Here is a 9,344-nt window from a genome sequence, read left to right on the forward strand (position 1 = left end):
AGAAACTAAGCAGATTCAAGAATATGTGGAGATTCACAAAGAGTGGACTGCAGCTGGAGTCAGTGCTTCAAGAGCCTCCACACACAGACGTCTCCATGAGCTACAACTGACTCATTCCTCGTGTTGAGCAGCTCCTGCACCAGAGACAACATCAGAGGTGTCTTACCTGGACAAAGGACAAAACGGACTGGACTGTTGCTCAGTGGGACAAAGTTTTGCATTTCATGTGGAAATCAGGGTCCCAGAGTCTGGAAGAAGAAGAAGAAGAGAGGAGAAGCACAGAATCCGAGCTGCTGGAGGTACAGTGTAAAGTTTGCATAGTCAGTAGTGGTTTGGGGAGTCGTGTGATCTGCTGGTGTTGGTCCACTGTGTTTTATCAGGTACACGTTCAGCACAGCCGTCTACCAGGAAGTTCTAGAGCACTTCATTAGATTAGACTACTGTAACGCTTTACTGTCTGGGTGTTGGAGTAAGTGCAGAAATAAGCTTCAGTTAGTCCAGAATGTAGCAGCAAGAGTCCTCACTAGATCTAGAAAATATGAGCACATCAGCCCTGTTTTAATCATCTACACTGCTCCCAATTACATCTCACACTGATTATAAAATACTACTACTGACGTATAAAGCATTTAACGCTCTCACGCCGCAGTATCTGAGTGAACTTCTGTACCAGTATGATCCTCCACGCCTACTTAGATCAAAAGGTGCAGGCTATTTTTTGGTACCTCAAATAATGAAGACTCCAGCAGGGGGCAGATGTTTCTCTTATAAACCCCACAGTTATGGAACAACCTTCCAATCAGTGTTCGGGACTCAGACACAGTCTCAGTGTTCAAGTCGAGGCTGAACACATATTTATTTAGTCAAACATTTGATCAGTAGATTTTTTTCTTAAAAGGAGCAGATCTGAAGGGATCATGGATATGTGTTTGGTGAACTGGGATATTTGGATGCTGTCGTCTCCTCACTCTCACACGTTCACTCAGGTTTGTTGATGGTGGTGTGGTGGGTCGTCTCTTATCCCAGAGATCCCTCATGTCTGTGTTTCCTTCTGGTTCTCCCTTTTAGTTCTGCTGCCAGAGTGAATCTTACCAGAGTCCAAACTGCACAGTGACTTAACTTTCATACAACAATCAGGAGACTTAATAATCCATATCCTTCTCTTCCTGTCACTCTCTCTCTCACTCTCTCTCTCTCTCTCTCTCTCTCTCTCTCTCTCTCTCTCTCTCTCTCTCTCTCTCTCTCGGTTGAGTTAAACATGCTCCTGAGGCTCCAGTGACCACTCTTCCTTGCCCCTCTCCCCTCCGTGGATCTTCCCACTTCGTCCTGGTCTGCCTCTGGATAGTGTTCTCTTCGACTGGAGGCCACTCTGTGCAGCTTGGGACGGTTTCTCATCAACACCTTGGGTGGTTCTATGTAATTCCGGAGTAGAACGGGTGCTTTGAGGATGGATTGGACTGTAGTTGGTGTCAACAGTCTGCTACACTGACTGAGGATACAGTAGTCTTCTGATCGTCATCACTGAACCCCGCAACATTGTATATCTGCTTCAAACTGACATTTGGTGCAACCCAGATGAGGATGGGTTTCCTCTTGAGTCTGGTTCCTCTCAAGGTTTCTTCCTTATGCCATCTCGGGGAGTTTTTCCTTGCCACAGTTGCTCATCAGGGACAAACGTACTTACAAAGAACATATTTATCTTAACTTTTAATCACCACATTATCTGTATAAAGCTGCTTTGAGACAATGTTCATTGTTAAAAGTGCTATACAAATAAACATGAATTAAATTCAATTTAACTTCATGCTTCCTTCTGCTGACCAGCTTTATGGAGATGCTGATTTCATTTTCCAGCAAGATTTGGCACCTGCCCACACTGCCAACAGCACCAGAAGTTGGTTAAATGATCATGGTGTTGGTGTGCTTGACTGGAGCAAACTCACCAGACCTGCATAGAGAACTCCATAGAGAATTTCTGGTGTATTGTCAAGAGAAAAATGACAAACAAGAGACCAAAAAAATGGAGATGAGCTGAAGGCCACTGTCAAAGAAACCTGGGCTTCCACACCACCTCAGCAGTGTCACAGTCTGATCACCTCCATGCCACAAACTGATCACCTCCATGCCACAGTATGATCACCTCCATGCCACAGTCTGATCACCTCCATGCCACAAACTGATCATTTCCATGCCACAGTCTGATCACCTCCATGCCACAGACTGATCACCTCCATGCCACAAACTGATCACCTTCATGCCACAGTCTGATCACCTTCATGCCACAGTCTGATCACCTCCATGCCACAGTCTGATCACCTCCATGCCACAAACTGATCACCTTCATGCCACAGTCTGATCACCTTCATGCCACAGTCTGATCACCTCCATGCCACAGTCTGATCACCTCCATGCCACAAACTGATCATCTCCATGCCACAGACTGATCACCTCCATGCCACAGTCTGATCACCTCCATGCCACAGTCTGATCACCTCCATGCCACAAACTGATCATCTCCATGCCACAGTCTGATCTCCTCCATGCCACGCAGAATTGAGGCAGTAATTAAAGCAAAAGGAGCCTCGACCAAGTATTGAGTACACAAGAGTTCCACTTTCTGGATTGAATTACTAAAATAAATCAACTTTTAAATGATATTCTAATTTCAGATTCAGACTGTTAGGATTCACAAAGTCGTGGGTTTAAGTTCTGGTATCACCAGGCTGCTACACTTGGGCCCTTCAGCAAGACCCTTAACCTTTTACATTTAAGGTACAGCATTTTTCAGACCCCCTTATCCAGAGCAACTCACATTGATCCTAATAATACAATTGAGTAACTATGGAGTTAAGGGCCTGGCTCAGGGGCCCCAGAGTGGTAGCTTGGTGTGGCTGGGATTTGAACTCATGACCCTGAGATGTCCAATACCTTAACCTGTAGTGCTGTATCGTGTCTGACTCTGCGCTCTGATTTCCTAATTTCACTAGAATAGGTGAAGAATTTCAGTGTTCTGCAAAGTTCATGTGACAAATATAAATATCCAGTAACCGTCTGCTGGAATGGGTTAGGACCACAGGTTGCATGAGCGGTTCTTCTGGGAAAGCTGCAGCTCTTTAGTTGGACCTCAGATTGAAAGGTTGTGAGTTTAATTCCCAGCACCAAGAGTAGCTACTGGAACCATGAACAAGGCGATTGGTTGTATAAAATGAGATAATTGTACGTCACTCTGGATGAGGGCATCTGCCAAATGTCACTAAATGATATTAGGAAATAAACAGTCTGAGACACAATGTGTAATAATTTAGCTTTAATTAAATAATTTAGCAGTTGTGCATGATTCATGTACAGTACAAGCCCAGTGTGTGTGTGTGTGTGTGTGTGTGTGTGTGTGTGTGTCTGGGCTGTGGAAGACTCGTATAAATGTCCAGCTTTCTCCGGTCCCCCTCGTCCCGTCCTCTTGTAGAGAGTGATATATACAGTGGGAGGGTTTGGGATGAACAGGTCGCAGTGCAGTTCCTGTCTCTCGCTCAGCAGCAGCACCGCTATGCTTCAGTAGAAAAATAGAGTGTGTGTGAATCTCAGGCAGCGTTGATGAGGTGAGAAGAGTTCCTCAGGAGCTGCACTTCTCCATCAGCACGCCATAACGAGGACATTATACACATTCTTTAAAAAAAATTAAATAAATAAAAAAAAAGAGAGAGTGTGTGGACATGACAGTACAGTACATTACACATGGAATGTTGGGATTATTAGTGGTCGTCATCATCATCATCATCATCATCATCATCATCATCATTTTGTTATCTGTCTGTTTGTAACGATGAAGAGAAGTTTATGCAGAAGAATCCTCAGTGCACATCTGGAGCTGTGAATGTGATTAGCTGTGATGTGGACCAGCTGCACAAATGTATTAGATATCTCCTGCTCTTCCTCATATTCCTCCTCATCTTCCTCTTCCCCCTTCCACCCCACAACTTCACATATTCTAATCTCTCCTGGTTTAGGCTCTTATTAGCTTTTTCCAAGTGTCCTGGTGTCCCATCATGTCTTCTAGTTAAATGTCCAGTGTCCCATCATTTTCAGTGCCCTCAAGTTTCCTCTGTTCCCAAAGAGTCCCAAAGTGTCCGATGTCTCCAAGTTTTAACTGTTCCCCAGTGGCCAGCGTCCCCCTTATTTTGATTGGTCTCTAGTGTCTAGTGTCCCCTAGTTTCGTCCATTCATTTGTAACCAATGTCCCCTAGTTTCGTCTGTTCTTGAGTAACCAGTGTTCACTAGTTTTGACTGTTTGTCCAGTTTAAGTTGTTTTGTCCAATAGTTTTCAGTACCCCCAAGTTTCTAATGTCCCCTGGTTTGTTCAGAGTCCTCTATTGTCCAGTGTCCCTTTATTTTGAATGTCAATGTTTAGTGCCTTAATGTCCTGTAATCTTCCCTAATTTCCAAAGTTTAGGTTCTCTGGTTTCCAGTGTCCCCTAATTTCCAGAGTCCCCTAGTCTCCAGTGTCTCCTAGCTTCTCTGTTCCCTCCTCTGATATATTCCTTGTCTGCATGTTATAAAGTCTTCATTGTTTTCTCTTGTGTGCAGTGACGCTGATCCTTCTTATTGCTGAATAAATTCATTATTGCTTTCAAAATATGGCCATTATGGAGGCTGTGCAAACATGAGAATCACACACACACACACACACACACACACACACACACACACACACACACACACATGCAACTACATCTGATAATTGAATTTGTAAATAGGCATAATTAGAATTTTATTTTGTATCTGTTTTGTCTCTATTAAGTAACTTTGCGCTGATAAAGTTCATATTTTATATTCCAGTGAAGGATGTGAACGAGTTTTTTGCGATTTTTATCACATTTTCAGCACCAAAACATACTTTCTATAGATGGATAGATGGATAGATGGATAGATGGATGGATGGATAGATAGATAGATAGATAGATAGATAGATAGATAGATAGATAGATAGATAGATAGATAGATAGATAGATAGATAGATAGATAGATAGAGCTATCATAAATAAATAAAGCCAGTGTATTTCAGCCCCATGCTGTTTTCAGCATCGTCACTCTGTTCTTGTGCATTGATAACTACAAAAATATAAAAGAATGTATAAATATTTTTGTTCTGTTGTTGCTTTACTGTTGAACCCTACACCTTACACCCTACACACTACAGATCACTTCTTAATGTGGTTCCCATCAGCTACATGACCACATTTTCCCCCTATTTCATGTGAAGTAGGTGGGGCTTATTAGCGACCCCTGGATCACATATCTGTAGTATCTGTTACCACATGTCTGAGCAATTTACTGCCGAAAAGCTAATCTAGTGGTAAAGTTAAAAATATTACAAAAATCTAGCGGCTACCAGATAAACCCAAACCTCATACTTATTGTTTTAGGAAAATAGATTTATAAAGAGCAGAAAAAGCTCTAGAAACCACAGAAACTATTATTCCTCAAATCCGTCTACCCATCAAATAAATCTTGTATAATCTGGTAAATCCTGTGAACACTATAAACTGTGCTCTATACCTTTTACCCTACACCCTACACCCTACACACTACACACTACATCCTAAACTTTACTACACAAGCGCTCATAACCATCTCATAGCTCATAGCCCTAAAGCCTATAGCCTAAATCCCTATATAAACTCTACACCATTGTTAAACTCCCTTAAATCCTTTCTCAAGAAGTCTGTACATCACAGTAACACTACACCCTTATCTCTTCTCCAGGACCATGAACTACCGTATTCATCTTATATCACATAATGAGTCCCTTAAACCCTAAACCCTACACCCTTCTACAGAAATCCTAAATCTCATAGTTCACTCCAAACCCTACACCCTAAAACTTTCTAATGTAGCCTGTACCATTGTATGCCAAGTTCCCTAAATCCTAAACCCTTCTACAGAATGCCTGTGTCTCATAGCTCACACAAAGCCCTTGACCCCTACGCTCTACACTCTAAATCTAGTGTACTATCATCTACCAAGTCTCCTAAACCCTACACCCCAATCCTAAGGTATTTAATGAAATCTTGTGAAGGTCCTGATACATAATTTATGTTACTTGAAAAAGTCCAGAAATGCAGTGAACATTACCACCATAACTGTAACCAGCAGAACCTGTTAGCATTTAATGCTAATATTTTAGTATTAGTTTATTGCTGTACATTTACAGATGCTTCATATCAGCACATTAGACTAACCATATACTGCTTCAGAGGTTTTTTTTGCCCCCAAGCTCCTCCCACTTAAACTTTCACTCAATAGTTTGTCTTGAAATAAAAACTATTTTGACTAGCAGGCTATTGACAGTGCATAGCTAATCAATTCGATTTCCTTTATGCTGAAAGCTTATGCAAATTAATGTAACTGATTTTTTCATTTGTAGAAACTGATGCGTTTTATTGTGATCAGTGAGTTCCAGCTGCTGTTCCAGCTGTTTCATTCCCTCAATAGGTCATTATCACACTGTGGTTTTGTAATATTCTGCACTATGATTTCTGAGACTAAATGTTTTATCAGCTAACAGAAGATGAGCTCAACCTCGTCCGAGTTGTGAATCACAATTGTGCATGTCAAAGCTGTGTATTACGGTTGTGTATGTTGTAGTTGTGTGTTATAATTGTGTAACAGTGCTCTGTTGTATCGTTTTTTGTATTGGACTACGCAGAGGTGGAAAGTAACAAATTACATTTAGTTGCGTTACTGTAATTGAGTAGGTTTTTTGTGTACTTTAAAATTTAAAAATCTGTAATTGTACTTTTACCTAAAGCAAGTTTTGTTTGCAGTGTTGTACTTAACTACATTTTAAATCATATTCATTACTGAATTAAAAAGATAAGAAAGTAAAAAAATGCAGGGGAAACTGGAAACTACTGCACCAAGTGATTGATGGCTGGAGAAGAGCTTCTAAAAACTTCCCATCAAACCTGCACAAGCATCAGGTCAGTTAATAATAACTTATATATTTAGATTAGATCATTATTACTGTCGCGTTGCGTGACTGCATCACATCGCTAATGTTGGTCAGCACCAGGGTTGGAATGAACAGCGCCTGAACAGTGAAGCTCTATTAGCAATGTGACCATTAAAGTGTCATATAATATAAATAAAAAGTGTAATGATTTACAGAAGACCTGCATGAGATTGGAGTTAATTGTAAATGAGAGATGTTTTCCTTTTACTCGAGTAGATTTTTAGACCAGTAACTTTACTCGTGCTTAAGTAGAATTTAGTGCAGTAACAGTGACTTTAACTTGAATAAAATATTTTATTACTTTTCACCTCTGGGACAACACACGTGTTACACACTGGAGTTCTTTATGGGATCAGCTCGCTATTGATTCTGCATTTATTGTGTAATCGTGTGCTAATATATCTCTCAAACACACACACACACACACACACACACACACACATACACACACACACACACACACACACACACACACACACACACACACACACAGAGCAGCCTCGTTTTGGCCTTGAGGTTTAAATATTAAAGGGGAATAAATCAAAGCATTAATCTACAAAGTACTCAAAACATTTACAATTATCCTATAAAGAAGAACTTTCTGATTGTTGCTGAGGTTTGCAACCTTGGTCATGCGACATGTACCATTAGCTCCGCCCCCTCCTTGTATCAAGAACACACAGTAACGAAGGAATCGGAAATCAGATTAGATAATTACAGGGATTCCCACTTAACTGTGTGTGTGTGTGTGTGTGTGTGTGTGTGTGTGTGTGTGTGTGTGTGTGTGTGGGCATTTTGGTATCAGTAGGTCAAAAATAAAATAAAAAGAAAACTCCTTTCTCTCTCTCTCTCTCTCTCTCTCTCTCTCTCTCTCTCTCTCTCTCTCTGTCTCTCTCTCTCTCTCTATCTCTCTCTCTCTCTTTCTTTCGCTGTCTTTCTGAAATGAAAGTAGTTTTCCACACAGAATCGTGACCTACACATCCACACAAAAATATTTACAAATTCGGAGATTTTAGATTCCAACTAAACCACATTTTTGAAAAACGAAACAAGAAGGAAGAAAAGATTCAAGTTTTCCGTGCAGGAATAAAAAAAACAAGTCTCTGGCTCAAACTGTGCAACATCTCTCTGTTAAACACTCACAAACTCACATAAACACACACACACACACACACACACACACACACACACACACACACACACACACACACACACACACACACACACACACACACACACCAGCAATGTGCACAGTTCTAAGCCTCACATTATGGCACTTTTGCATTGTTCTGCATGGTTTAAACCAGGATGTATTAAAAGGTCAGAGGGGGTTAAATCTCTGACTCGCGGCGGTAAGACCTTTGCTCGAGACTCCGAGACATCTGTTCAAAGTCTTGCCGCTCTCTTGGGATGCATTCGTCCTCGTCCTCCTCGTCACGGTTAAGAAGCGCCAGCTCGTTCTCGTAGCAGAACGTGGAGGCGTTGTCAGCAGCCGACGCACACTTGCTCTCCAGCATGTCCTTTGCGCTGCACCGCGGCGTAGACGGAACCTCGTAGGTCTTGTGGAAGTGCGAGTAATCCACCTTGTATTCGTTCTTCTCCTCAAAGAGCACCGGCTCGAACCGGTGGCCCCACAGGATCTCACTTGCCAAGTACGAGCTCCGAGCCTGCGCCGTCATGGCTGTAGCCTCCACCATCCCCTCAAGGATCACCACAATCTCGAAGTCCGCTGTCTCCAAATCTCGCTTGCTGATCCCAAAAAGAGGACTCTCCTCGTCGATCTCGTGCAAAATAGTGATCGGCGAGACCAAGAAGATCCTATCGAGCCCCTGATCGAACCCCACGTTAATATCCAGCTGGTCTAGCGGGATGTACTCTCCCTCAGTAGTCACGCGTGGTTTGATTAGCAATGCCCGGACATGAGCCTCAACGATGTGACTCTTACGAAGGTTCCCGACACGCCACATGAGGCACAGCTTCCCGTCCCTCATTGAGATGACAGCGTTTTTGGAGAACAGAAGAGTTTGAGTACGCTTTTTGGGTCGTGCCATTTTCGCCATAATGGCGCCGATCATGAAGCACTCGATAATGCTGCCCACAATGGACTGGAAGACTACAAGGAAAATGGCAACCGGACACTCCTCTGTCACGCAACGAAAACCGTATCCGATGGTCGTCTGAGTCTCGATGGAAAACAGAAAAGCTGCTAAGAAGCCATTCACGTGCAGGACACACGGCGTAAAGCTGTCATCTCCGGCCGGGTTGTCCAGGTCACCGTGGAGCAGCGCGATCACCCAGAACGCCAAACCGAACCCAAGCCACGACAGCACAAACA

The 9,344-nt window shown here is 42.5% G+C and overlaps 1 protein-coding gene across 2 annotated transcripts in view; it reads right to left on the bottom strand.

The window, feature by feature from the left end:
- Window positions 1–3,322: 3,322 nt before the first annotated feature.
- The window catches only part of kcnj12a (potassium inwardly rectifying channel subfamily J member 12a), a 16,244-nt gene continuing 10,222 nt past the window's right edge, over window positions 3,323–9,344 (bottom strand). Inside the window, exons 2-3 of one of the 2 annotated variants that reach the window (XR_014534560.1) lie at window positions 8,201–9,344; window positions 3,324–8,155 (exon numbers count right to left, since the gene is read on the bottom strand). The exon at window positions 8,201–9,344 is cut by the window's right edge and continues 419 nt beyond it. Coding sequence is in view for 1 of the 2 variants with exons in the window: in XM_083547558.1 (XP_083403684.1) it covers window positions 8,341–9,344 (1,004 nt within the window). In the remaining variant the exon portion in view is untranslated. The other variant, XM_083547558.1, reaches the window with a different exon arrangement.

Source organism: Silurus aristotelis (assembly GCF_946808225.1).
Source record: "Silurus aristotelis genome assembly, chromosome: 1".
In the NCBI taxonomy this organism is placed as follows: domain Eukaryota; kingdom Metazoa; phylum Chordata; class Actinopteri; order Siluriformes; family Siluridae; genus Silurus; species Silurus aristotelis.